We start from the raw sequence: 26094 nt of genomic DNA, 5'->3' as shown, positions 1-26094 counted from the left end.
AATCAAAAATATGGTCATTTTAATACCAATACAGCATGTTCATAAACATCGATCATACGCTTGATTTTGAACTCAAGGATTTACCGGAATTAATTTTCATTCAATTCGAACAACTCTTTGCTGAAAAATTTCTGATATATCACTTTATATTATACAGTTACAACGGGTCCTGATTACAATATGAATATACCCAGGAATTAAAGAAATTCTGTACGGGAATTTAATGAGGTAAGGCATTTTCGACATAGATCGAAAAATGGTCAATCACAAATATTTAGGGCTTTAGTAGCGTTGGGCATCAAAGTATTTTCGTTAATTTTTTTAAAATGAATATTTTCAATTATTTCCGTTCTGTAAATCTGGCAACGTTTGAAATTAAGTGCTTTAAAAGCATCATATACCTTGTCACGTTCCTCATTGCCTCATTCAAGAGAAACCTTCTGAGCGTGTTGGTAGTCTGAACAAGTTTCAAAATAATGTGTGTGGGGCGCAACGTTGATGTTCACTTCCAGGAAGTGCATTTGCAAGCAAGCTCACCCTGTAAGGACAGCATGGAAAATTTGTGGAAAGAAGATGCTCTCGCGATTTCCACCAAATACACACGGACTATACTTTTTGGATTTGCTGACCTACTTCAAACTATACAGAATTCGACATTCTTCAGGTGAAAAAAATTTTCATTCGCTCTATTATTTTTTGTAAAAATTTGTAAAAATTCAATTCGTCACATTTAATATGTATCGCTCAAATTAAAATAGGATGTTTAAATTATACGCTCGAGGTTCCGTAGTATAGAGCAGCGAAAAATTTTAAATAATTTGTAAACGATTTATTTCAGTGAATATGTAACCTTCCCAAACATTTCAATGACCCCATTTATATTTTCAAGAAAAAAAATCATCTCACCAGGTACCAACTGTCCGTCCCTGTTCTTACCCAACGTCAGGACCGGATTACCCACGAATGAGCCCATTTTTACCCTTATCTCACTTCCTAAATTATTGCATTTTATTTCACCACAATGCGATTGTTTTTACAAATGGAATTTTTTTTCAAATGGAATTAAATGATCGTTGATTCATTTTGAAGCATATATAACTTCCTGTACAGAAGGAAGTCCTAATTTTTTTACCAGAACACTAGCGCAATTTCGACTTATTCGACCTTCTATTATATGTAATCGCAAGTATAAGATTTTTTTTTTTTTTTTCAGAATTATTTTTCACACCACACAGCCAGCACATCTCATCACTGCCATAAGTGTACTGGCAATTGCCGGATTTCTGATACCGTCTGAGGCTCCTCACAATGTTTCGCGACTGTGGACCCTAATTTATTTAGGTTCCTTCAGTATGCACCTAGGAGCTCAAATATGGATGACTTTCATATCTGGGCTGTCTCTCTATTTTTCGATACCCAGACATACATTTGGATGTGTACAGAAAGTGCTTTTCCCAAAGTATTTTCTGCTGAATGCTGTCCTCAGTTTCATTACTCTGAGCGTGTTTCTCAAAACGCATAACATTCAGTTTGGAAACATCGAAATTAACTCACAGGTAGGATCAAAACTGGCGCAGGATATGAACGAAAAAATTTATTTTCGATTAATTTCAGGTTTTCTCGATGACACTCTGTTTTTTGATTGAGTTGCTCACACGTTTATACCTCACTGCTCCTCTACTCAGACTTATATCAAGTAAAAATGAGATAGAAAAAGATGCTGGTGTAGGCATGGAAGTGGGGAATTTCAAGCCTGGTAAACTTCTGGAAAACGAGGAATATATGAAACTTCACAAGTCTTTTAGGAAACTCCACATTACTATAGCAATTGGTAATATCATCAGCATGGCTTGCACTATGTGGCACCTTTATTATTTGTCACAGAAAATAAGTATAATATGATACTGATTGATTGGTTTAGAATGTTTAGATAATCAATTTCCCAATTCGTTTATTTATAAAATTTACATCATTCATTTAAAATTCTCATCCATGTATTTATTATGAATTTCATGCCTTCTCTAAACTATAATTTAAATGAGTGGGTATCTCAATTTCAACTCATAAAACTCCAGGGATAGATTAATGAGACTGCTCTAGTTTGATATTAAATTTTTCTTCCTCATGAATTATCTTGAATATTTAATAGAAATTTATAATCTACTAATTTATAAATGTTTCGTTTTCATATAGTACAAAGAAATATGTGAGTTGAGGATATTTATGCAATATTTCAACATATTGGCATCAGTCAACAAATTGACAAAACTGTTAAATCTCATATAGTTTAAATGACTGGGCCAGTTGTTGCCCATACAAAACTTTCCATACGCAATTGTATTATAAGTTCGTTTTTCAATACCCTGTCACAAATATTTTCCATAAGGTATACATTTCCCCATTTTTTGCTTGAAAGTGAGAGGCTAACATATTTGTGTTTATAAAAAATTATTCTGCCCAAAAAATGTGATATTTTCAATTAATTTATGAATATATTCAATTCCTGAATTGTTGATTATTATGTGAATTGCTTTACCTAGGTACATATTGCTAGGTGGGTTGATATTGAAATTAAATTATTCTTTGTAACTTTTTTTATTTTCTCCACTATTTCCCCATTTCTACTTTGTTATGTGGGTGTAATGCATTCCAATCTAATCAGTATTAATAAAGAGAACTAATATTTTTTCTTGATGGCTTATGAGTCTTAAGGTCATATGGATCAAGTGAAAAAAAATTATTTGAAATAATTAAAATATTTTCTTTATTCTATTCAATGAATCAAAAATTGGTCAATTTATTTATTGCTCACTATGTGAAATTCCTCATTTTCTTTTGAGACATCTTTGAATTAACCAACAGATAACGTTTTTGATTATATTATAACTATGGATCTCGAAATCAACATAAGCAGAGATAAATTTTACAAATGCAATTATTAAGAATTCCACTCTAAAATGTATTTAGAATTGAATTCAGCATATTTGAAGAGATAATTTCCTTTTTAAATCAAATTTGAAGTCGAAGATAGGATCGAGTCTTGATGGTATAAAATATTTGACAAAAATTTTACTTGTCCAGTAATTCTCTGCAAAAATTATACAGATGGAGAATGTGATATGTATCATCAAGTGATAATGTTGGAACAGAAAACTTCACAAATGTTACTAAAGAAGGTTAACACTGGTTTGAAATTTATTTGAGCTTGTTATGTGCATCCTAAACATGATTTTTTGTCATAAATTTACAAATTTACATATATAACATCTCTATAATATAATTTAGAAACAATACAATTCCTAACATGATTTCAGATATCCTATATTTTATAAATATCAAGGCGATATTCTGATATATAGTAAAATACAAACATTACTATTTATAACTAACCTTTCCCCTCTTCATTTATTTATACATATAAACAGTTAACAATATAACAAGACTAAAACACTTATTTCATGGCTTCACATTATATGAAATACCCAACCTTCATTGTTAGTATTTCATCTCTTGATGAAATATAGGGAGATGCAAAAATTGCTTTGTCTATTTCATAAATGGTATAAATGTTTCTCCTAAAACTATATCACTTTACAGGGTGAGTTATGGAAATCCCTGATATGCTTTTTTTTTAATTTTGTCAAAATCAGCACACAAGAGATACTTCTGAACAAAATAATTTCGAATTAGCAAAAACATTATTGAACCATACAAATTCTTAAATTTCAACTTGTATAGCAGCATCAAATATTTATAGACAATGAGCGACTTATTTGAGATATAAGAAATATGGAAAGTTTTGATCGTTATAAGCACATCAATGATACAATGAAGAGGAATAAGTTCAAAATAGTGAAATATACATCAAGGAAGGGATATAATGTTTCTATGATTTTCAGAGGAATGAGAAAATATGGCATTACAATATTCAATATCTTAGTGATTCCATTTAAATTTGAAAATATCCTTGGATTACAGAATACCTATTTCGTATCTATAGAAAAAAATTTGATATAAACTATTTCCTAATTCGATACCTCATTTTCAACTTTTTATATATATGAAAAATATAAAAAGGGAAATAACTAAGAGAGGTCGGAAGGAATAAAAATTTTCATTGAGTCCGCAACAACAACATTCTAGTTCATTATGGGGAGACGATTGCCCCTGGAATTTTTTTTTAATTTCAACAATTTCACAAAAAACCTCTCATAAAGTTGGGAGGAGGAATAAGTTTGGAGAAATAATAAAAACCAATACTCAAAATACCCACTGAAAAAATTGAAAATTTACATTGATATATTAAGAATAAGTATTATTTTCCTTCATACATTTTCCACAAAAGGAAATTGTAAGTATCATTAGACTAGATGTGATAGAGAGAACTCTTTTATTAACATACCGAGCAATTAGGTTTATCATGCATATTTCCATCAGCCTTTTCAATTTCCAATAATAATTTGTGGAAAACATCTGATACAGCCTGAAAGAAAAGAATAATGCAGTAATCTACTGAAAACCAGACTCCTCAAATATATACATTGAAATTTAGATTAACTCACTTCATTTTGTTTTGCTGATGTTTCCAAGAAAATTGCTTTCATGTCTTCAGCTAACCGCTTGCCTTCATCTGTAGGAATCATTCGTTCCATATGTAAATCTGTCTTGTTCCCTACCAAAATAATAGGAACACTGAAAATTAAATTTCTCATTTTGAATGCAATTAAGTGAAATGGAAAGTAGCATACATAAAAAAAGGAAAAGGAATCAAAACACTCACGTTACTTTTCCTGTAATGTCCAGCAATTTGTCATAAATAGATTTCACTACCTCAAAAGACTTCACATTAGTTATACTATATACAAGAACATAGCCATGCACATCTATACTATATTGCGAAGGAAAAATAGAATATTCATCTTGCCCTGCTGTATCTACTAGTTTTAGTTCATAATCTTGAGAATTCAATCGTGTAGATTTAGTAAAAGCTGGAATCAATAATCAATTCATTTTTTCATCTTAGAATTATTAAGAAACCTAAAAACCTACTGTTTTCGATGGTAGGATCGTAAGAATCTACGAATTGACCTTCTACAAATTGAATACTGAGGGAGGACTTCCCTAAAAAGAAATATAATTAATTCAGATTCATGAAAAATGAATCTCAAATCATACCAACTGATCTGTAGCCCATAACCGCTATTTTGCGTTGTTTAAAAGGCATTTTTTACGACTCAGATTACCACAAACTGAAACGACCTTCTTTTGATGAATGCTCAGTTTTCGTATAGATGGAAATATATTTAGATAAGATTTAGAACTTTAAAAAAAATTGACATTTCGCAATTCTGCCTAAATAAAAGAATTTTCAGATTTTGACTAAATATTATCAAAGGATGCCTGAATTATCAAATCAGTATAATTATTTGTTTTGTTGGGTTGGGGAGATCACACTCTGTCATCATATATCTATGTCTGTCACTCTGACATTTTGCCATTAACAAACACAGAATTGTTTCATTTTAGGCGATTTCGAATGATGAATTAATGCAAGGTTGGTTAACCGAAACTTGAACCATACTATCAAGCACGATCCTCTGTCTGATTATTTGTCATATCTTATCTCTTTCTATTCTCCCAGCATTACTGTTTTGTTTATATATGTCTTGAGGTTGAAGTTTTTCGAAAATGATTCTCAGTGCAAGTGCTTTTAAATTGATGAAAAGTTATTCATGTCATGGCTGATGAAGCAACTTTGAAATTACTTTTAGTGATGATGAATTTACCATTGATCACATTACACGAGCCATATTTTGTGGAAAATTATGTGCTTGTGGAATAACTGACATTGAATAAATGAAAATATCAAGACTCTTAGTTCAAGAACACGTAGACTTGTCTGCAGAACAAAACTAATTCGACAAAGAAAATCTCGAAAATGATGTAGGGATAACCCCTGACCAGTGTATCTCCTTTAACAAGATAGCAAAGAATGAATAAATAGGCATTTTCCATGTCTTATCGGAACTCATTAAAAATACTTTTTCAATATCCAATTAATCAGAATAACCCAATTCATCCTCTAATAAGATGTCTGCAACTATAAACGAGTGTTATTTATTATCTGGCAGCCGTCCAACTAATTGTTTCGTTTACGAAGAACTCGATCGGATCAAAACCAAACGAGGGTCTGACGTCATCGGTTATGGACCGAAAAATATGAGGCCAATAAAAAACCCCTGCGTTACCAGGCGCTGAATTTTCGGTCGCACCAGTTTTTTCCACAGAACACAAAAAAAGTCGCACCACGAAAAAACCTAAAAACTGCAATCCATGGATAGTCGATGGGTAATCACCATGTCACATCCACAGATAACAGAGTCGAATCCATGATTGCATCAGTCGCACCTCGAAAAAACCTACAATGAACAGCCAACTGTCAGGTTCTGTGTTCTACCATAGACTATGTTCTACACGAAAGGAGTCACGTAGGCGTAATAAAGCAGGTATATCTCGTTGATTTGATGTTGTCAAACACAAAGGTGTTTTGATTTTAATTATTTTTCGTCTCTTAAAAGTGTCAGCTGTTTTTTCGAGGAGACTGCATTTCACTATAGTTTTTTGAGATGTCTTCTTCCAAGTCCAGCCTGGATGATGTTTTAGGAGGTGAGATTTTCCATTATGGAATGTAAACGCAAAATCATTTTCCTATTTCCTTGTTATTGTCAACGTTCTTTTTAATTTGGACTAAAAATAGATTATACTTAACATGATTTTTTTCTTTGCCAAATTGCAGATATTCAATAATTTGTAATATTTTGTTCTAGTCTTAGAAGGTGTATTTTGAAAATATGATTCGTGATCTCGAACGTTATTGACGTTATTATTATTGAAGTTTATTGTAATCTAAAATGTCTACTTTGTCCTTTAGAATCATGGGTTGACATCTCAAGTGTACATTCAGGGGGTAGTGCAACACCTTTGTCAGTTACTCAACAATTGCATGTCGAAGATTATTTGAGATTGCTGAGGGAGGCACAAAGAGAGTCGAACCAGTCTTCAGCAAGAGTCTCCCTAGCTGGTTCCCGAAGAGATTCCCCCAGAGGCAGTCCAAAAAGTCCCCCAAATAGTCCTGTTCAAGGAACACCTTTGAACCTGGAATGGCAGTCTTATTATTTGAATTCTGAATCTAAAGAAGTAAGTTGAGAAGACATATTTTGGAATAGGAAGAAAATTGAAACTGAATGTCTTAATCTTTGGATTGAAAAGTGATAAGATCCACAAGAATGGATTATTTTCTGATCATAATGTCATTTTGATTGAAATTCTTCTAGGACTCTGAATTTTTCAATGATTGGAGCAGTCGTCCAGATCAGCTCCCACCGAAAAATTGGAGTTTCCGACCTAGGAAGCGTGAAATGCTGAGTATCCGTTATGCTCGTCTGGGCAACAATAGCATTTTTTCACGCAAAGGGCTATGTACTCTATTTCTGAGCAACATTCTATCTATTCTATTGGGCACAGGTGTAGGACTGTGGTTAAGTAGGCATGGATTCTTTGTTCCAGCAATTAAAGTACGTTAAAAAACTCTTTCCTTCAAAATTTTTGTATGTCGTTTTTATATGGCTATGCAATATAGTTTCTTTAGCTTCTAAGTGCTGCCTTCTTTGAGAGACAGGGATTTTATATCTTATTTTCTACAGTTTATGATACTTTCAAAATTTCTATGAAAGCATTGTGATATTGGGGATATTCCTAATACATTTATTTGGCATATGAATCAAATCTGGATTTCTTTGAAGGCAGATTATGAATCTTTAATGTTATCTACTTAATTATTAAACCTGTTTTTTTCTTGAAAAAGCTTTTATTTCATGGTGACATTCTGTTGTTTCCATAGCATAAACTATTCTAGAGTGTTCAGATTTGAAATTATTTCACCATTGTTGCTGAGAAATACATCTTTTGGTTCGTTTTAAATTCCACTTAAATTTCTGCTTTCAATAATATCCTTTTTTCGGGCGTTTCCAATATATAATCTATGTGTAAATGAATTAACCTTCAAGTAAAATCAAAAGTTTGGTGACTTATTTTGTTTTGGATCGTTTTGTACCAGGTTTCGCATCAGTTATTACAAGATTATAATGTTCTGTTGAATCAGAATGTATATTAATTTGTATTTCAATGTAGCACTGTTTATTTTTCAATTATCTCGAAATGATGAATGAAAATAAAATAACAATTTATTTGATGAACATGTTTTATTTCCTATTTAATCTTTTGTCATTGACGTCCTAAAATTCATCCTTCCCTTTCAAATCAGAATTGGTGAAAGAAAACCAAGGGTACTTGGCATGCATGATATGTTCAATATTGAGAAACATACATGCGCCAATACATTATAAAGCAATAGAAATCTATTATCTTGGATAGCAGTTAATTCTATAATGTATACTCAACAACAAATATATCAATAAATAGTTTATTCAGTTTAGAAAAATATATATATCTATGAAATATTTCATCAATACATTTATAAAACAGTTGAATAAATATTAAGAGCATATACTTTATAATAAATACTACAAAACGGTGATGGATGAGCAATACTTTTGTCATTTTAGAAAATAATTAAATATGGAATTTACAGTCTTAGTAACCGCAGTACAGGCCATAAAAGACAAACTGATCCTATTAAATAAGTTATACGTGAACCTATACTCCAGAATGCAATACTGGCTATGATTGGGCCCAGAGCTCGAGCTAGGGCACCAAGAGATCGAAAAATACCCATAACTGTTCCCTTCTGGTGAGCATCACCATATAGAGAGGCCATAGTCATAATGCATGGTACAACTAACGCAGTTGCTGAAAGTAAAATAAATTCTTTAAGAATGTGAACAACAGAAATATCGTAGTGCTGATTTGAATCATTTTACATTTTACTTACATGATGCATACAGAAATAAGCCTAGGTATAATAATATTGGTCCAGTTGCTAGACCTACACAAATAAATGAAGGAATGATCAGCCACAATCCTAAGATTGCAGTTTTCTTTATCTTATCCTTCGAAATTCTCCTAACGTAACCACCCTGTATGATAGCCATTGTTAGACCTGAAACTTGTCATTGTAATCATTCACAGGGAGCTGTGCTATTATAAATTCACCTATCGAAAAAAACATCCACCCCTGCTCCATTGATGAATATTCAAAAACGTGATGAGTCAAAAATGTCAGGGTGAATTCTAATCCGCTGTAAATGAATAGGTACACAAAATATATCAAACCCAACTTCCTTAGTTCTTTAGTATTTGTTTTCTGGCCATGATCCACAGCAGAAAAACTGAATAAATTCTTCACATTTATCATGGCTTCAGCATTTTTCAAACTACTCTTAAAAGATTTGGCCCTCTTCTCCTGCAATTAGATTAAATTAAAAAGTAACTTTCGAAGTCTTAAATTATGCATACCATTGGTAATGATTCCTGAAAAACTAAAGTTACAAATAACAAATCTGCGAGAGAAAGGAGTAATGCAAAAGTTGCAGGAATGATATACCACTGTCCTGTTCTTGTTTTAGCCCATACAGCAAAAGCTGCTCCAATAAGGGGCCCGATAATAAAACCCAAAGAAAACGCTATGCCAATGAGAGCCTGAAACATAGTGTTATACAAAAAGGGGAAAAAAATATATCATTCAACCAACCATTCCTTTTCCTCTATTCTCAACTGAGGAAACATCAGTTATTATTGCCATGCTTAAAGACACATTTCCCTTGCTTATTCCTCCAATAAATCGAGCAATTATGAATATAATTAAATTATTAGAGAACACCCAGAGTATGTATGAAAATGATATACCCAGCTGAAATAAAAATGTTTACTTCCAAGCTGTGGTTTTTCATATCTACTCACCAAACAAATTATCATCACAGATCGTCTTCCAATAACATCAGATATACTCCCCAGAAGGGGAGAAGTAAGATACTGTAGAAAACTGAACATGGAACCCAAAAATCCACCAAACAAGACATTATTGAATTTCTCGGGGGCTCCAACAATTTCTTGAAAATATTTCACTTTGTCAGATAACCATGCATATAATCCAGTGGAATCATTATTCTTGTAATGGTCTAATAATGATGGTAGCAATGGAAGAATCATTGTAAAAGCCAGCAAATCGAGGAGGAGGGAAATAAAGACTACATATACAGGGTCAATTTTTTTTTTTGATGATTTCATTTTCAGTGAATATGAAATATTTTGATTCTGAATACATGTACCAATGACCTAAAAAGAATGTGCTATGAGGTGGCATTTCATACTTCAAGTTTATATGCCTAGAGGCAATTTGTAGACTAGATCTCTTTCAAAGGATCAAATAAATAATAGCTGGTAACAGACAGAGTTGTCTCTGACTGGTTATGTGTGGTTATGTCCAATAATTATAATTCTAATCCAGTGAACTCTTAAAGACCTGTGATAATCGTAAGCACCTAATGGGAGAGGTAAGAGGGGAATATCAGCTGATCTAGACATTGAACTCAATGGACTTATAGGGTTGGGAAATCGCTATTTATGAGCGAACCGCAGCATATCGAGGACCTCGAAAAATGCCAATCGAAAGATGAATAACCAGACCCTTTCCAGCAAATAATCTTGATTCAGGAGCCAATCGGAAAATCCAAAAAAAGGCCGAGAAAATTGTAGTTTTTGACGTTCACCAAAAGCAAATGTAAACAAGTCCACGTCAGATTGACAGACAGAAGTGAGGTTAGCAGTCGGACACAGCTGATTGGGTGGGTAATCAGTAATCATCGATAGCGAAAAGTCATACACAGAACACCTACGTTAGGTTTATGGTTTGTTATCGAATTTTGGTGAAATTCTGTGAAAGGATTGAAGGAAAACGCACTGACAGATTAACCTGTGGGAAAAGGAAAGGAATGTTGTCTGTCGTGAAGTGTGCATTTTCAATCCTAGTAGAAATTCAATTTTCAATTAGCGAATTCTAAAAATGGGAAATAATGTTTGAAATGAATTACCAATCGATTATCATGTTCTATTTCAATGTCTCATAAAAACTGCTATCATCCCATTTCTGATATATCCTACATTACTTAACCTGAAAGTTATATGTTTGATTTTGAATTGTTTGGCGCCATGTTGTTTTTTATAAAACTTTACACCTTATTTTGGGTTCCTTTTCGTGATAACATAAAGCAGATGTCCAAGTTTAGGGAACAATTGTTAAAATGAAGGTGTTGTATCTACAAGCAGGGTAGGCATTAAGAATTTCGTATTCGAACAAAATTCTACAATTTATTCTGAAAAATGTGTACCAAATATTTTGAAGATGGTGCGGAAAAGAGGCAAGTCAAATTCGTTAATATTTTTACACTTTCCACATTTTAATTTTGTAGGTACAGCACGTTGAGAAAATTAGGGTAACTCAGTCATGGATGCAAATTGTGCTAAACAGCTCCATGACGTCTCTCATGAAGATAGTTGCAATGAAAACATTGTGTTGGAGGAAGGTGAACTTTCCGAAGATTCAACTATAAGTGATGCAGGTGAGATATGATTTTATTTTTGTAATTGTTTTCTGACTTGAAGTATATGTTATTGATTTCAACAGATTTCGAACTTAGTGGCATCAACTCGGAAAAACTTCAGCATATATTAGACAAATCTTTTTCACTAGATGATGAATTATTGGATACACCTTTATTAACATTCGACTATAAGTTACCTCCAAAAAATGAAAACTTGGAATCTGGAGTTGACTTTTCTTCACCAATTTCATGTAAAGAGAAAAACCTGTGCTCTATATTAAGGAGAGGTTCCTGCTTTGAGAATAAATCTAACACATCTTTGAATTCCTGTAATTCAAGTTCACGACGTGTATCGTTTCCTAGTGATGATTCTGAACTAGCTAGTTATTTATATCCAGAAGATGACCAACAAACTGGCATGGGTAAGTTGTGTATGATGTTGAATTTTTGGAATCCTGAATTACTGAAACTTTGGGAGTTTTATAAGCGCACATTATTGTATTCCTTTGAAATTTCACTGCGATGTGCACAAATTTTCAGATATGAAGAGTTCTGATGAAGTACTGGAAGTATATGAAAACTCCTGCAAGCATCACAAGACTATTGAACTGGATATTATCAAAAACCAGATTGCTGTAAGTTTTTCATTTTAAATCAGATGAAAAAACGGAATAGTATAAATACTCAATGCATTGCAGGAAATAAAGAATAATATAAATCACTCTGCAACATTCAATCTATGTTCAATTAATTTAACAAATGATGTAAATGAAACTTTAGAGGATTTGTTGAAAGTGACAAATTTTCAAAAGATAACTTTATCAGATTGTAAATTCACAAGCGATACTATTAGCGAATTCTTAGATATGTTGGAGTATTATGAATCAACCAGAGAACTTGAAGTATCAGTTCAGTTCGAAAGTAATGAAGCTTGGCAATCGTTTTGCAATGCTTGCATGAACCTTGATAAGCTTGAAGTAATATCCTTCAAAGGAGTAAACATCAATGAAGAATATATGAGAAAACTCCTACATGCTGTCAAGATTAATTCTAAAATAACAACACTCAAATTTGATGGTTGCGATTTGGATATGGTGCCTTCATTTTATTTAGGTAAGGTTTCGTAAAAAAAAATTAGGCTTTGAATTTTCTTTCTAATAATTTTTGATTATTTCCAAAAGTGGACAGCTTGAAGACTAATACAACTTTGAGAGAACTTTACTTGCCATCTTCGAAACTATATAGCAGGGAAGCTCAATGCTTGGGCAGTTTCCTCCAAGTTAACATGCATTTGAATGTGTTGGACATCAGTAATAATTTCATTGGTGATCGTGGCTTAGACAGCTTGGCCAGAGGATTAGTCAAACAAAATGTTCCAGGATCTGGACTATCTGTTCTTATAGTTTTCAATAATCAACTCACTGAAAAGAGTGGCCCTGTTATCAACAATATAATTGTATGTATAGATATTTGATAACTAAAATTTCATTATTAAAATACAAGTTACAAAATGTATAGAAAAAATTGAAAATACCAAATACATTATATTTATGCTTATGGCCAGTTCCAAATTATAAGAAATTTTTGTTATTATATGGTTCAGTCGTTAATAAGTTTCCTTTATTTTTGCATGAAAAACTCAGGTTTTTCATCTACTTACTTCTGCTTTACTTGTCATCAATAGGCAGTGAGAACAACTCTTGAAAAAACGCCTCATGACAAGAGAAAATTAATTTGAATGTTTCTGTTTGTAGAAGTGTTGTAAAAATCTTCATACATTGAATGTTGGATATAATAATTTAACAGATCAGGTTTTAATGGATGTGAAAGATGGATTGACGGAGACACATTCATTAGAAGGTTTGGGATTACAATGTACGCTTTTAACTTGTAAGGGAATATTTTCTCTTGCTGAAGCTATCGAAGAAAACAAATCACTCTTGGTAAGTATTGTTTGCAGCTTAGAGGGGTAAGGATTCAGTTAGTAACTTTTCAAACAGCAACCCGAAATATATGCTGTTCACCCGCAATGTATGCATTATTTTTTATGTTCTATGATACAAACTTTTTTTAACATGAGAATATTTTGAAGAAATTCTTTCCAATATACAATAGCAGCTCTAATCGTTTATTCTTTTCATTTCAAGATTTCGCAGTAATATTGAGTGATGAATTTGTTTTATTGATTTGAGTATCATGTAAACTACAATATACATAATACTTCAACATAACTCCCTTACAGAAAATTAATTTGAAAGGAAACAAAGCCATACAAGTATATGGTTTGGAGCGACTTTGCAATGCACTCACAAACTCTAGAGTGATTAAAATAGAGATTGATGACGTAAATCGATCATGCAGTGTGAGTACAGATTTTGAATTATCGACGTACAATGAATTTAATTCAATTATTGTTTTAGGACCCTTCAGGTTACGTACAATTGGTGAAGAGGTTGAATGCAATATGTACAGTTAACAAGTCGTTTGCTACAGATAACAACCGCGACGAAGAGTTGAATAACATTTCTCGAGTGGTTTCAAGAAAAGTATCACTGAGTTGCGAACCTAGATTTCTTATACCAGATGTTAAACAAATACTTCAGAGTCCCATTCAGTTGTCAACAATTTCACCGTCAACTCCAAAGAGTCGTTTCCAGATCATCTCGGTTCCAGAAAATAGTCCCAGATCATTTTCACGATTCAAAGTGAGAAAATTATAATTTTCTTGTAGATCATTATATCAAAAACATCTTTTAGGTTACTCCTGTCATAAGTCCCTCTCCGGAAGATGATGATATTCAAAATCGTTTTGCCAATGTCAGAAGCAGCGTTTCTTCAAATGAAAGTATGGATTCGCTGATGGCTCAACCAGATTTAGTCGGCACTGATTGTGAGTGAAGAGGCTTTAACGAGTTCACTGTACACTTAATGTTACCTTTGCTCCGTTCTCAATATAATATATTGAGTAAATTAATGGAATTTTTTCTGACATGATGAATTTGAGTTTAAATAATTGGTACAGGTTGAAAATATACTCAATGACATTAGAGGTGTTACACCCAGAAGAAATAATTTCTTTAACTTGATTTTTTGACAACAGAATGAATATATTAATATGTATGAAATAAATGTTGTTGGAATGTCGGCAAAAATTATTGCTGTGATAACCAAAAACATTTATTTTGTAATTCGCAGCATAGTTTTTTCCTTGATTTTCGTTGTTTTGCTCATTTGTTGAATAAAAAAAGGGAATATTATTGGGATAGCAGCAATGGATGTACTATTACACTATTTTTCTATTTTCTTTTTATATTGACCTGATACTGTACCTGATGACGTAAACTAGTGCGCGAATTTCCTTAACATACGCTATCTGTTTAAGGTTGAAATCTTTTAAGGATATGTCGGGTAAACATGGCCTTAACAACGTACTAGTCTTCAATCAATTTATCTAGAAAATTTACACCGAGTCAAATCCAAATAAGGAAACATCTCCAACGGTTCAAATATCAGATATACAGGGTGTTTGCCAACACATTTGTGTACTGAATGGCAATACAAAGTTATTTTTTCGAACTGGAACACACTATATTTTATTCGACGTTTGTTCAAGAGAACAAATTCAAATCTCCTAAGATCTGGGACTCATCTTATGGCCACTATACTAATACCACAGCTTTTGTACTTACTTACTCGATGCAGAATTCCTAGGTAGATAGATTGAAATTTTGAACTGGATGGGGCACCAGCGGTGGTTTGGAAGGTTACATGTACGCTAATTTGCATGCTGGAGGTGGTGACTTTAAATACTCACCTGTCTGGGTTACTTAAACACTCCAAAGCAACTTAATTCCTGGCGATACAGGATGAAGATAGAATAATTACTATCTCTACTATGGAAAACACAGCGATGCCAATTGTGCCTGCTAAACCACACACAACGTAAAATACAAATATTGGAACCTAAAACTGATTTGTTAATCAGCGTCGTAAAAAAAAGAAGCTACAACTTAAGCTTTAGAAAGGCACGCAATATTAGGGATAAGCTGTAACAAAATCTTTCTGGGATATCGCTAACCCTGATCTCTAAAACTCCCTGTTGATGGGCTTTTTTCCTGATGAAACCACATTAATATCCTAAGTATGCATAAAACTTCCTCTTTTGTCTTCTCGATTCTTGTTTTGAGTTCACTGGAAGAAGATGTGAATGATTTATGTAATAAAATGTCGGAACACAAATAATTTATTGAATTTCTTTCGAGGTAAATTCTTTCCAGTTCATTTCTGGAAATAAGCTGATGCTTTGATTATTGAAGATGTCTTGATAGCATTTTCAGTCTGTACAGGAATATTTGATTGTATTAAATAAATAATACATAGTATGAGTAGAAAAAATCAAAGTGCAAGATGATTGAAGCTAAGTTCTCTGTACACGAAATTTTGTCAGAAACTTCAGTATGGTAGACCTGGTGCTGCCAAGCTAGTACCTGCAATTACAAAAATTATTGTTTAACTGTTTTCGACATAATGTATATAATATTTATTAGGTGTATTGATTGTCATACAAGATAAGTATTTGTATAAATCGAATATATTTTTGTATGGACAGTAAAATAAATGTATCATTTTCAGATTGTATTTGAAATGTTGATACAGAATTCACATTGTTGAAGAGTTGTTGATGCACTAAATATGAGAAACTATCTGTGAAGATGTATTAAATTCTGATTTATAGAGAATAAAAGATGGATTTTCTTGTACAATATAAAACTTGGTAGTTTTAGGCCATCTCCATTACCTTTCGTCCCAATAAGAAAAGCATTGAAAAATTGTGGTAATTGTGGTTTGAACACTCACGATTAAGATTTTTGAAATTGTTGTTGTGTCTAGCTCAAATAGTTTGTTTCTTCATCAACTAAACTGTATAATAACTTGGCGATTGGCTTATATCCGAGCCTCTGTTGAGTTTGGAAGTTGTTGCAATGTATAGTAAAATCAAGATCGCCAATGTTCTTGATAGGTTATTGGGTGTGATAATTCGAATAGAATGTGTCCTATCCCGAACTCGCCTCATGTAAATTTTCATTAGAAGTAATTTTAGTATATATTCTATAATATTCGGCCAATGAGATAGCCTTCCTTCAGATTAATATTGGTAAAAATGCAAATACTTTCTGGATTTTTTTATTACGAACCACTTTACCAGTTTTGTCTGCTGGGCATCTTCAGGAGTTTCGTTGAAATGGAATTTTCCATACAATTAACATTTGTTGTTTGTATGGAATTTTTTAGTAACTTCTGAATAGGCGAAATGAGTACAGTGGTTCGTAATAGGAGGTTGAAAAGTATTTGTATTTTTAATATTAAATAACGTCTCATTCGAATTTTATCATCAAAATATTATATGCGTTGTGCATTTGTTTACTATATTTTAATTTATATATTGTGGATGTGATAAATGCATGTGATAAGTATTAATGAATTGATAGTATTTAAGATTTTGAAATAATGTAGAAAACATGTATTTCAACTAAAATTAAATGTATTTATAAAATAATTCTCATTTACATTTATCAATCCTCCAGAAGTTATTCTTATTTAAGTCCCAAATTGTCTGTAGCAGGCAACTCCCATTCCCATTTTGGCTGGTGGTTTTTCGACTACCAAATTTTTTCCTCAATAAAGCCCATTTGTAATAGCCGAGAATTCTTCACAGAATTTAGGCAAGGAAAGGGTAGGAATTGTGTTGTACGCAACTGAACCTTGAATTCTACCGAAAGTGCGTATATTATAGGTAACACAACCTATATATTCCGTTTCCAAATATTTCAAGTGCTAGCTTTAAGTGATTAGAATATTTGGGGAAAAATGTGTGAAAATTTCGACTAGTTATTAGTAAATGATAATAGGGTTGAGCGTGTAGACAGTCTGAAAAGGTATAGAGGTCTTTGATCTCCTAACAGTTTATAGGTGGGAAGGGGGACATTTCCCGAGGTAGTGTAATGAATAAGGGTTGTACGAAAAACCGGATTTGTTACTTGTCGAAACAGGAAATGTAATAGAATATTTATAACGAGTTATTCTGATTACGTTTTGGTATACTTTAATGAAAATCTGCAAATTTTCGAGAATGTGTGGGAAATTATTCCAGATATTGATTTCGATACAAGACGAGTATTTGGAATATCTAATTTGATTTTGATTATCGATTAAGTTAAATCAGAGGTGTAATTTGTGTAATTTTTCCCAGATCCGTTTGTTATGGACTGTATGCAGAATGATTATTGAACAACAATGATTGATAATACTGTTTGTTAGGAGGTATTGACAAAAAAAAGTTTCCCAGACTTATTTTTATCGAAAATCGATTGATTAAAATCGTTTCGTTATTATGTTGCAGGCACATATTCGATTGAAATGAAACGTGTACCCTTCCATCAGGAGAGATAGCAGGACGTTATCGATTTTTCAGGTTCTGAATAATGCGCGTATGCATAATTGACCCGTATATCGACGATTTTGAGAAATCCACAATTATCGAACCGTAGTATGGAAGAGATGAAAAGCAGCGGCGTTCTGCGGACATGGGAACGTATCATAGGTGAATTAAATTACGATTGCGTCGAAATAAGGAAGCCAGTACGGAGAAACAAAATGCAGTTGGTATGGTAAGTTGTAAGTTTTCACCCTTATCTAGTGTGACAAGGGTTGGCGAGGGGTGCGGAAAGCGCAGCACGAGGGTACGAAAGGCAACGCGCGCAGAACCACCTGGCCTCGTCGCGCGTTCCCCATTCAATTTCGTATCGACCGGCTGCGAGTAACAATTTCTGCACTCGAACAAATCGAAATTCGAGTCCGATATGAAAATCGGTAAAGACACGCGGTCAGAAATTTGCCATCAGCGCCACTCAATGATGTGATGTGACACTTCTTATCGATGTAGTGAGATAAGAACTAAGGGCACTTGCCCCAAATTAAAAAAAAAAAAAAACATTCAATCGGTATCGAGTGGAACGACGAAAAGTTATCGGATTTTCCGACTGGTCGGAGAAGGGTAAATGGTGAAGGCAATAAACGGTCGCGGGATAGAATGGGAAAAGCGGCATTGTGAGAATCCGAGAAGAAAATCGAAGTGTGTCAATCGGAAAATCGTCTAATATGAGCGCGTTATCGGTGTTTACATCAGGACGCGTCGTTGTCACATCGACTTGTCCAGGTATTCGCCGTCCAATATGATGGACAATATCGGGAAGATGATTGAGCAACAAACGCTTCAAGAACAGGTCGATTCTGGGGACGGCGTGGCGCATGCGACGGCATCAGGAGGCATGGAGACGCAGGCCGTCCGCATGAGGTTGATATCGCGTGCCGTCGTGGAGCGGCGTATTGTTAAACAGGAGGACAACGAGGGTAACCTTTCCGTGATCGTTCAGCCCCAGGAGGAGTCGAGAGACTCCGAGCTGTTAAGCCCTGGAAAGCTGTCCCCTACATCCGTTAGTGTGTCGGGAATTATGGACAGTAGTGACTTCAGAACATTACAACCGGAACCTACATACCAAACTCTAACTTCTGTCAACGGAAGGATGTCACCACCAGGGTATAGCCCCAGCTCTTCTTACGCTACCCTAACGCCGCTCCAACCTCTACCTCCAATATCCACCATGTCTGACAAATTCGCCTACGGCCACGGTAACGTATCCGGCTCCTTTACAGTGATGCAAAACAACGGCTTAGGCATTGGACTCGGACTTGGTGTTAATGTGAACACGCCATATGCGATGCCTTCGATGGGGATGACACCTCCTCATAACTATTCCTCGCCAGGCATGGCGTTGCAACAAACTAGCCCCATCAGTCCCCAAAGTGCTTATAGTCAAAATGGTTTACCGTCCCCACAAAAAAGTATATCACCCCCAAGTTACGAATCCTATCCCTCTCAACGGGAACTAGTTTCGCGTACCTTACAAAGCCCCCAGTTAAGTCCTCCGACTGCTTCGCTTAATTCACCAGACGGGACTCTTGTGACTAGTTTTAGTGCTGGAACAATCAACGGTTTAACTCTTCAGCATCATACTCCAACCTTAGTTCAAATAGCACCACCTCATAGGGATTGTTCCCCTTCGCCTCCAGTTTTAACGCTCCAACAAGCGTCTCAACAATCGCAACAGAACCAGCAACAACAAAATCAACAAGTTCAACAGACACAAACAATGCAAGTTACCGGGAAAAGTGGACAAATATCGAACAATCAATCGATCAATGTGCCGGCTATCAGTGCCGATGTCGAGGAAATTAATACCAAAGAATTGGCTCAACGGATCAGTGCCGAACTGAAAAGATACAGCATACCGCAGGCTATCTTTGCCCAAAGGGTTTTGTGTAGGTCGCAGGGTACCCTTTCAGATCTACTCAGAAACCCGAAACCTTGGTCCAAGCTGAAATCTGGCAGGGAAACCTTCAGGAGGATGTGGAAATGGCTCCAAGAACCTGAATTCCAAAGAATGTCTGCACTCAGACTCGCAGGTGAGTCTTTCACTCTTCAAATCTAACATTTATTGTACCTATATGACTGCCCCAAGCTCATCTATGTCGGACTTGAATCAAAAAGCACTCATCCTTTGACCCTAGGTATGTTTAAGCCTAATTAAAAGAAAACAGAACTGAATGTACCTAAAATATTGTTAAAAACCATTAATTTTGCGTTGAGTGGATAAGTCTAACTTTTCGTAATGCAGTAACCAAACCGTAAATCATTTTTATATTGTATATAAGTAAAAAGAAAATCACCCTTAATCAAAATCTAAGTCCAGCTCATTTGGCATTGGTAGGTATCTACTTAATTAATGGAGATGCGCATATCTACCAACAAATTCAAAATCATCCATCTATTCAAACATCAAATAGAACCTCCAACAACAACAAAAAATCACTTCTTTATTATTATATCGACTTTTCTGGTCCTTTCTTCCTTGGTCACAACAAAGCAGTTAATGGGGGAAAACTGGCATTGTCAGTGAGGTATGACTGTAAACTATACCTATCAAAACAAAAAGGCTTAATTCAATTCGTGTTGTTATTTTAAAGAGCATTGAGTCAAGGTTTCTGTGTTTGGTACTGGGAGATTTTTTCAGTTATATCATTTCAATACAAACTCAAGTGTTTTGAGAGGGAAATAGAGAATGATGCATTCTCTAGACTGAACGAGTCTAGTGTTTGGCGGAACTCTAATATTTTAAGAAACCATGTTGTGAAGTAAACTGTGAGATCTTTCTGAAGAAATTTCCCTCTTGAATAAAAATTGATTTTATGGGTCTTGAAGTTTTTCCAAAATGAAGCTTTTTCGTCTCACTACTGTATGTTATTAGTTTATTTCTCATCTGTATAATTTGCCCTGGATTCTACGTAGACTTTTGTGCATATTTCTGTATTGTAAGGATCTTTCTTAATCCACTATACTCTAGTCTCATCTTCGAAGAATGTTGATGATTGACTTTTGCCTACTTTGTATTTCAGACTACAGAATTCCCTAGTTCCTGAATGGTGGATGCGCCAATCCTTGCATCACTGTGACAATCTTCCCAATACACTTTCCAATTGAAGGAGCATCTTTTTAGTAATTTCGATTATATCTATGAGAATTAGCGTGGTTTTTTGGAGCCTAACCGAAATTTCTCCCCGAATTATAGTGTTCACAGAGTAGCAAAGGGTGAATTCAGTGTGGGTTTTCTCCTGCTAAATGGTGTTGGGGTACTTCAATACTTTTCAGTGCCTGAATTACCACCACAAAGTACTGAGGTGCTTCTGTTGCTCAAATGAGGATAAAAATCCTAAATGAACCATGGCTCAAATCTATTCTTCTTGGATAAGGGCTATCTTTTCACTGACTACCCTGAATGGTGTGGGTAGATCAGTTCCAACATAACGTTTGTTGATGTTTATATGAACGCAGTACGGGTACCAATTAGGAATATGAATAACGTTAATTGTGTGAAATAATATTCAATCCCTTGATATTTTGGTGCTCCTTGTTTTTGGCACGTTTCTCCCATTTGTGTCATCTCACCCCCGTTGAGCCACCGCACGTCTTTTTTCCACCTGTCTCAGTTGTTGTATTTGAAAGAGTGAAATCATAAGTTTAGTAACGTTAGTGAGCATTTCACTAGGCCATAAGGTGATCTAATATCAGTTTGATCGAGGTTTTTCCTTGTCTACGCCACTGATCAAGAAGTTTTTGGATTTTTGTCATTTTGTTGACTTCTCTCTTGTTTCATTGCAGACTGCCAGATGCGCAATGTAAACGCGAGAGCAGTCAACCCCAAACGAAGAGACACGACATCCTCTTCTTGCTAGTGAGTTTTTATGTCTCGATGTATATCGCGAACAGCATGCAAGTCGTTCTTGATGAATTCATATAGAAAATGCATGAACTATTTGTGAAATTCTCCATTGAATGCCAATAAAGGGTCAACACTCAAATTCGACCCCTTTCTTGACACGCACCAGAACAAAATTTATGCGTGAACGTGTTGTTAATTATTTTTTTAACGTTCGATCAAACTATGCATAGATAAACTACCCTCTTTGGTAATTTGTCTATGGTCTGAGGGTTGATAGATATTATGTGTTGCATGAAGAGGTCCCTTATCCCCCCAAATGCACATTTTTCATATTGTAATGAGAACATCAGTGGCGTAGGCGCGATAAGGAATTTGAATTATTATTACTTTCCGAAGAAATTATTTTCTACAAAACATCCTGTATCGTTTATCGATATCGTATGTTGAAATTCTTTATTCGTTCACACTTTAGACGAAAAACTAACTGAGTATTAATGGGATGTATTTTTATTTTTCAGCTGCACAGATACCACAACGAGGGAGTAAGTAGTTTTCATACAGAATATCTATTTTTCTCCTGAGCTTTCTGTAGATATTGCGAGACAGTTTCTTCTATACATAGATGTATTATCTCAATGCTCTAGTAGTAGAATAGATTTTGGTTAGCTTAGGAGTTGAGGGAGAGATATAATATATTGTCCGATCATTTAGGAATTGAAATAAATCATCTTGTAGAACATCCACCATAATTTTTCTAACTCTCGCCTAATTTCTAGGTTGCAAACGGAAAGAAGATCCAGCGAGCAACCAGGAACAGTTACCTACCCCCAAGAAACCGAGATTGGTTTTCACAGACCTCCAACGACGTACACTGCAGGCTATTTTTAAGGTGGATTTTCAGTTTTTTCACACGCATGCAAGCAATACGCTTTCACTCACATAACGATCATGTTTTGAGTCAATTAAATTGATATAAAAGATCAACGTGATCGATTTCATAACAATTCGATCCGAACTGATTCATGATCTTTTCAGGAAACGAAAAGGCCTTCCAAAGAGATGCAGGTTACAATAGCGAGGCAGTTAGGTCTAGAGCCCACGACGGTCGGCAATTTTTTTATGAACGCCCGCCGAAGATCAATGGATAAATGGAAGGACGAGGACCCGAAAAATGTAAATAATTTACTACATCCCGATCTGTCGCCAGGAATGGGACAGGACGATCCCGATCAAGACGATATGGACAATGATTTAGACGATCAAGATGATGAAGTGTTGTGACATGCATTTCGAAATCGTCAATTGTTGATGCTGTGACGCTGAAAATAGTGATATGGCACTGATAGCTGTAGAAATCTATAGTGTTGAAAACACCCACTTGTTTGGAATTCCCTTGATTTTTTTTAATCATTTGGGCCATTTGCGGAAATGAGAATGATCGTGAATGAAAGATATGATTGATTTTTTCATACTTCACCATATCTCCACATATTTGTTTCCTTGGAAATGAAACTTAAGAAGGAAAAATTAGTCGAAACTTTTTAAGTTTTTTCCTAAGGTGTCCCCTAACATTTCATTTAGATATTTGTTATTACGATACAGATAATCAGGTAATATTTTCAACTGAATTCCGAGTATTATCAAGTTTTCATTCCATGAGCCTTTGAAAGATCTTTCAGCATTGGTGATTTTTGTATTTTTGTGCCCATCACGATCTCGAATAGGTTTATTATTCAGCCATACAGGGTTTGCGTGAAAGATCCTTATAAAAACCTACCACATATTCATCAGACCTAGATGAGACGATCTTAGTAATCTTTATCTTGTCGCTAAATTGAACAAAATGAACGAACAAATTTTTAAAGAACTTCCTTTGTTACAATTCGAAGCATGAGAGTATTAGGTATTTATAGAACTTTTCTTTCAATCTAATGATAAACATCAAGGTGAGGAATGCGGCCATTCTGAATCAAGTTGAAAAATTATTCTTGTTATGGTCTGGGGAAGATGGGGTGTTTTTTTTGTGATAACCATAGTTTCATATGATTTTTTACATTCCATTGAAAGTATTAATAATATTAACTCATACATTAGTTATGTTCACAAATTCGTTATAGCTGAAATTTCATAAAAAAGTATTTTGACAACAGCTGCTTGAAATATACTGCTGCAGAAGTGATGATGATTTATAAAAATACTCAATGAGGATTTGCCAATGGATACTGATGTCAACATCAACATGATTAAATGAATATTTCAGCTATAGGTGAATTAATTAGAAGAGTACCTCACATAAATCTAGTCAGAATAATTTTTTAAGCTGTAAATTATTATTTTTTGTTTTGAAACTCTTTGGAGATATATTTATTATATATTTATTGAATCTTATGAATCATAAGAATAAAATTGTTTTGCTATTTTATCACTTTTGTGTTAATTTAATTAATTTTATGTTACTATTTTGAAAATTTAAAAATAATAATAAAGTAGTTGATACCCTGTTCAATATAGTCATTCGATCTTTCTGCGCAAAAAGTATGAAATGTACAAATATTCCTATATTTTATTAAAAAGTCTAAAGTCTATATTTTAGCACAATAAAATGTTTGTAATTAGAACTAGGTTTAACTTGTACAAATATAAATTTTAATAGTCATTTAACTGTACTTTTTGTGAGAGAAAGGTTGTCGATATCAAAGAAACAGACCATAAGTCTCATGTGTGCATGTGAAATTTATAATGAATCAACACTTTTTTACTACAACTTATAGGTACAGTATTCTTTGTTTGAAAACTGACAGATCAGAACGTTTTGAAAAACTTTCGACAAAACAATTCAGACGTTTTCGAAAAGCTATAGGGATGCACTCCCCATAGCAGGACGAGGTGGAATTTCAGAATCGCCCATCTAAAAGTCACATATAGTTTTGGTTCTTTATGTTTATTGTTTTTCTGAATTCCTTCTCCATCTGTACCCCTTTTCTCTTTAATAAAGTTTACCTTCTTGTATTTTGAAGATTTCTTTCTTCATTCTCTCGAAAAATGCGTCATCTCATTTTACTTTCGCCTGTATTTTTGAAATCGGTCACGAAGTTACATTTGCGAAGGATATTATACTATAATTATAGTATAGTATAGGATAACTTCATTGCGCCCAGATAAAATATAGCAAAAATACTTTGATAGTTTCATATTTTTTGAGATTAGGTGCTTGATAACAATTTTTTTTCGAACTGCTGGTTTGCTGGTTGATTTTCCCTGCATCTTGGCAGAACATTTTTAACACATATAAGTTCATACCTGTTATTCACCTATGAGCAGATTTCAGCTATAAATATAAAGAACAATTAAAATGTTTTTCGAAGGTTTCTTATTTAGTTATAGAGGAAATCATTGGCGTAGGATGATCAGGATTTTTTCTGGTTTGGATGGGATGTCCCGTGTAGTTTTTCCTTAAATTGCTCGAATATTATGGCGATTTCATTATCTCTGGTGGAGGGATTTCGGGAATTCTGGAGGGCCTATCCTATCTGTATACGCCCATGGACAAACGTCAATCTAATCTATTATTTTGGATGGCGATGAAAGAATATTAACAGAATCTGAGCTAAACAAACAAGTTTAGTCTTGGAGTCCTGAGCTCTAGACTCACATTGACATGGGCGTTTTTATCGTCCACAAAAGTCATACACGTAGATATTTTCCTTTCTTGCAGGGGTAATGTATACTTTGTTGGTTGGATAACGTTCGAGTATAAATGATAGTGAGAGAACTGAATGTTACTGTCGATTTTGGAGGACTCTTTACATAGCTTTACCCATAAACGCTCTTTTGCATTTAGATCGCAAGTATCTGTGAAGATGTGCCCTGCAAGATGTTTCGTTGCTCTTGAGTATTACACCATGTAAGATCACCTTCAAACTAGAAGTTTTGCCTGGTGACCAGAAAAATTTAACATGTTAAAATCTGAAAAACATATTTATCAAATCTGCGTCCACACATACTTAGGAACTTCTGGGTTTTCTGAAGAAAAAAAACACATAAATTGAATATCCTCAACTTTTGACGAGCAGTTTTTTGATTCCACCAAAACACCAGGCAAAAATATACTTGATTACATCCAAAATCGACAAATTTCATTGAAGATTTATTTATATCTTATTGAGCTGTATATCGTGTATGTCTGTCTAGTTACTTGA

General features: G+C 34.1%; 6 protein-coding genes across 12 annotated transcripts; 4 read left to right on the top strand and 2 right to left on the bottom strand.

The window, feature by feature from the left end:
- Positions 1–404: 404 nt before the first annotated feature.
- On the top strand, positions 405–2589 carry LOC123322093 (transmembrane protein 205). Its single transcript, XM_044909939.1, has 3 exons — positions 405–664; positions 1214–1556; positions 1615–2589. Exons 1-3 carry the CDS (start codon positions 477–479, stop codon positions 1900–1902), a joined length of 819 nt encoding a protein of 272 aa, XP_044765874.1. The 5' UTR covers positions 405–476; the 3' UTR covers positions 1903–2589.
- A 588-nt stretch (positions 2590–3177) lies between these two features.
- Positions 3178–5484, bottom strand: LOC123322100 (GTP-binding protein Rheb homolog). The gene is made up of 5 exons (XM_044909948.1): positions 5176–5484; positions 5050–5121; positions 4781–4988; positions 4563–4692; positions 3178–4483 (listed from the first exon to the last, which is right to left on the bottom strand). The coding sequence occupies exons 1-5, from the start codon at positions 5222–5224 to the stop codon at positions 4394–4396; spliced, it is 549 nt and encodes a 182-aa protein (XP_044765883.1). The 5' UTR covers positions 5225–5484; the 3' UTR covers positions 3178–4393.
- Positions 5485–6449: 965 nt separating this feature from the next.
- LOC123322099 (BCL2/adenovirus E1B 19 kDa protein-interacting protein 3) lies at positions 6450–8251 on the top strand. 2 transcript variants are annotated; one of them, XM_044909947.1, is made up of 4 exons: positions 6450–6506; positions 6579–6666; positions 6932–7197; positions 7335–8251. In XM_044909947.1, the coding sequence occupies exons 2-4, from the start codon at positions 6627–6629 to the stop codon at positions 7581–7583; spliced, it is 555 nt and encodes a 184-aa protein (XP_044765882.1). In that variant the 5' UTR covers positions 6450–6506; positions 6579–6626; the 3' UTR covers positions 7584–8251. The 2 variants fall into 2 exon arrangements, with proteins under 2 accessions (XP_044765882.1, XP_044765881.1); XM_044909946.1 differs by having other exon boundaries at positions 6473–6666.
- Positions 8252–8468: 217 nt separating this feature from the next.
- LOC123322084 (major facilitator superfamily domain-containing protein 10) lies at positions 8469–10776 on the bottom strand. Of its 3 annotated transcripts, none has more exons than XM_044909923.1 (7): positions 10344–10776; positions 9919–10293; positions 9710–9868; positions 9475–9657; positions 9172–9421; positions 8951–9118; positions 8469–8868 (listed from the first exon to the last, which is right to left on the bottom strand). In XM_044909923.1, exons 2-7 carry the CDS (start codon positions 10243–10245, stop codon positions 8645–8647), a joined length of 1311 nt encoding a protein of 436 aa, XP_044765858.1. In that variant the 5' UTR covers positions 10246–10293; positions 10344–10776; the 3' UTR covers positions 8469–8644. The 3 variants fall into 3 exon arrangements, with proteins under 3 accessions (XP_044765858.1, XP_044765859.1, XP_044765860.1); XM_044909924.1 differs by having other exon boundaries at positions 10500–10775; XM_044909925.1 differs by having other exon boundaries at positions 9919–10067; positions 10329–10774.
- Positions 10777–10910: 134 nt separating this feature from the next.
- Positions 10911–14858, top strand: LOC123322073 (protein phosphatase 1 regulatory subunit 37-like). 2 transcript variants are annotated; one of them, XM_044909910.1, is made up of 10 exons: positions 10911–11284; positions 11427–11576; positions 11642–11980; positions 12099–12193; positions 12257–12671; positions 12740–13014; positions 13313–13501; positions 13801–13920; positions 13979–14263; positions 14316–14858. In XM_044909910.1, the coding sequence occupies exons 2-10, from the start codon at positions 11462–11464 to the stop codon at positions 14454–14456; spliced, it is 1974 nt and encodes a 657-aa protein (XP_044765845.1). In that variant the 5' UTR covers positions 10911–11284; positions 11427–11461; the 3' UTR covers positions 14457–14858. The 2 variants fall into 2 exon arrangements, with proteins under 2 accessions (XP_044765845.1, XP_044765844.1); XM_044909909.1 differs by having other exon boundaries at positions 10911–11375.
- Positions 14859–18143: 3285 nt separating this feature from the next.
- Positions 18144–24904, top strand: LOC123322076 (homeobox protein onecut). 3 transcript variants are annotated; one of them, XM_044909915.1, is made up of 5 exons: positions 18148–20081; positions 21835–21907; positions 22414–22437; positions 22672–22784; positions 22931–23068. In XM_044909915.1, exons 1-4 carry the CDS (start codon positions 18791–18793, stop codon positions 22781–22783), a joined length of 1500 nt encoding a protein of 499 aa, XP_044765850.1. In that variant the 5' UTR covers positions 18148–18790; the 3' UTR covers position 22784; positions 22931–23068. The 3 variants fall into 3 exon arrangements, with proteins under 3 accessions (XP_044765851.1, XP_044765850.1, XP_044765849.1); XM_044909916.1 differs by lacking the exon at positions 22931–23068 and having other exon boundaries at positions 18144–20081; positions 22672–22785; XM_044909914.1 differs by lacking the exon at positions 21835–21907 and having other exon boundaries at positions 18155–20081; positions 22931–24904.
- The last annotated feature ends 1190 nt before the right edge of the window (positions 24905–26094 follow it).

Source organism: Coccinella septempunctata, chromosome X (genome assembly GCF_907165205.1).
Source record: "Coccinella septempunctata chromosome X, icCocSept1.1, whole genome shotgun sequence".
Classification (NCBI taxonomy): Eukaryota; Metazoa; Arthropoda; class Insecta; order Coleoptera; family Coccinellidae; genus Coccinella; species Coccinella septempunctata.
This window is presented reverse-complemented; position numbering and strand designations above follow the sequence as displayed.

Bases quoted from the DNA above. Each gene is read 5' to 3' on its own strand.
- LOC123322093 (XM_044909939.1), top strand. From the start codon at position 477: ATGTGTGTGGGGCGCAACGTTGATGTTCACTTCCAGGAAGTGCATTTG. The intron at 665-1,213 runs GTGAAAAAAATT...TTTTTTTTTCAG, and splicing joins CAGAATTCGACATTCTTCAG to AATTATTTTTCACACCACAC. The intron at 1,557-1,614 runs GTAGGATCAAAA...GATTAATTTCAG, and splicing joins ACATCGAAATTAACTCACAG to GTTTTCTCGATGACACTCTG.
- LOC123322100 (XM_044909948.1), bottom strand. From the start codon at position 5,224: ATGCCTTTTAAACAACGCAAAATAGCGGTTATGGGCTACAGATCAGTT. The intron at 4,989-5,049 runs GTAGGTTTTTAG...TATTGATTCCAG, and splicing joins CGATCCTACCATCGAAAACA to CTTTTACTAAATCTACACGA. The intron at 4,484-4,562 runs GTGAGTTAATCT...CTTTTCTTTCAG, and splicing joins CATCAGCAAAACAAAATGAA to GCTGTATCAGATGTTTTCCA.
- LOC123322099 (XM_044909947.1), top strand. From the start codon at position 6,627: ATGTCTTCTTCCAAGTCCAGCCTGGATGATGTTTTAGGAG. The intron at 6,667-6,931 runs GTGAGATTTTCC...TTTGTCCTTTAG, and splicing joins CCTGGATGATGTTTTAGGAG to AATCATGGGTTGACATCTCA. The intron at 7,198-7,334 runs GTAAGTTGAGAA...AAATTCTTCTAG, and splicing joins TGAATTCTGAATCTAAAGAA to GACTCTGAATTTTTCAATGA.
- LOC123322084 (XM_044909923.1), bottom strand. From the start codon at position 10,245: ATGAAATCATCAAAAAAAAAAATTGACCCTGTATATGTAGTCTTTATT. The intron at 9,119-9,171 runs GTGAATTTATAA...GACAAGTTTCAG, and splicing joins GTGGATGTTTTTTTCGATAG to GTCTAACAATGGCTATCATA. The intron at 8,869-8,950 runs GTAAGTAAAATG...TTTTACTTTCAG, and splicing joins CTTATTTCTGTATGCATCAT to CAACTGCGTTAGTTGTACCA.
- LOC123322073 (XM_044909910.1), top strand. From the start codon at position 11,462: ATGGATGCAAATTGTGCTAAACAGCTCCATGACGTCTCTCATGAAGAT. The intron at 11,981-12,098 runs GTAAGTTGTGTA...ACAAATTTTCAG, and splicing joins TGACCAACAAACTGGCATGG to ATATGAAGAGTTCTGATGAA. The intron at 12,194-12,256 runs GTAAGTTTTTCA...AATGCATTGCAG, and splicing joins TTATCAAAAACCAGATTGCT to GAAATAAAGAATAATATAAA.
- LOC123322076 (XM_044909914.1), top strand. From the start codon at position 18,791: ATGATGGACAATATCGGGAAGATGATTGAGCAACAAACGCTTCAAGAA. The intron at 20,082-22,413 runs GTGAGTCTTTCA...TTTATTTTTCAG, and splicing joins GTCTGCACTCAGACTCGCAG to CTGCACAGATACCACAACGA. The intron at 22,438-22,671 runs GTAAGTAGTTTT...CCTAATTTCTAG, and splicing joins ACAGATACCACAACGAGGGA to GTTGCAAACGGAAAGAAGAT.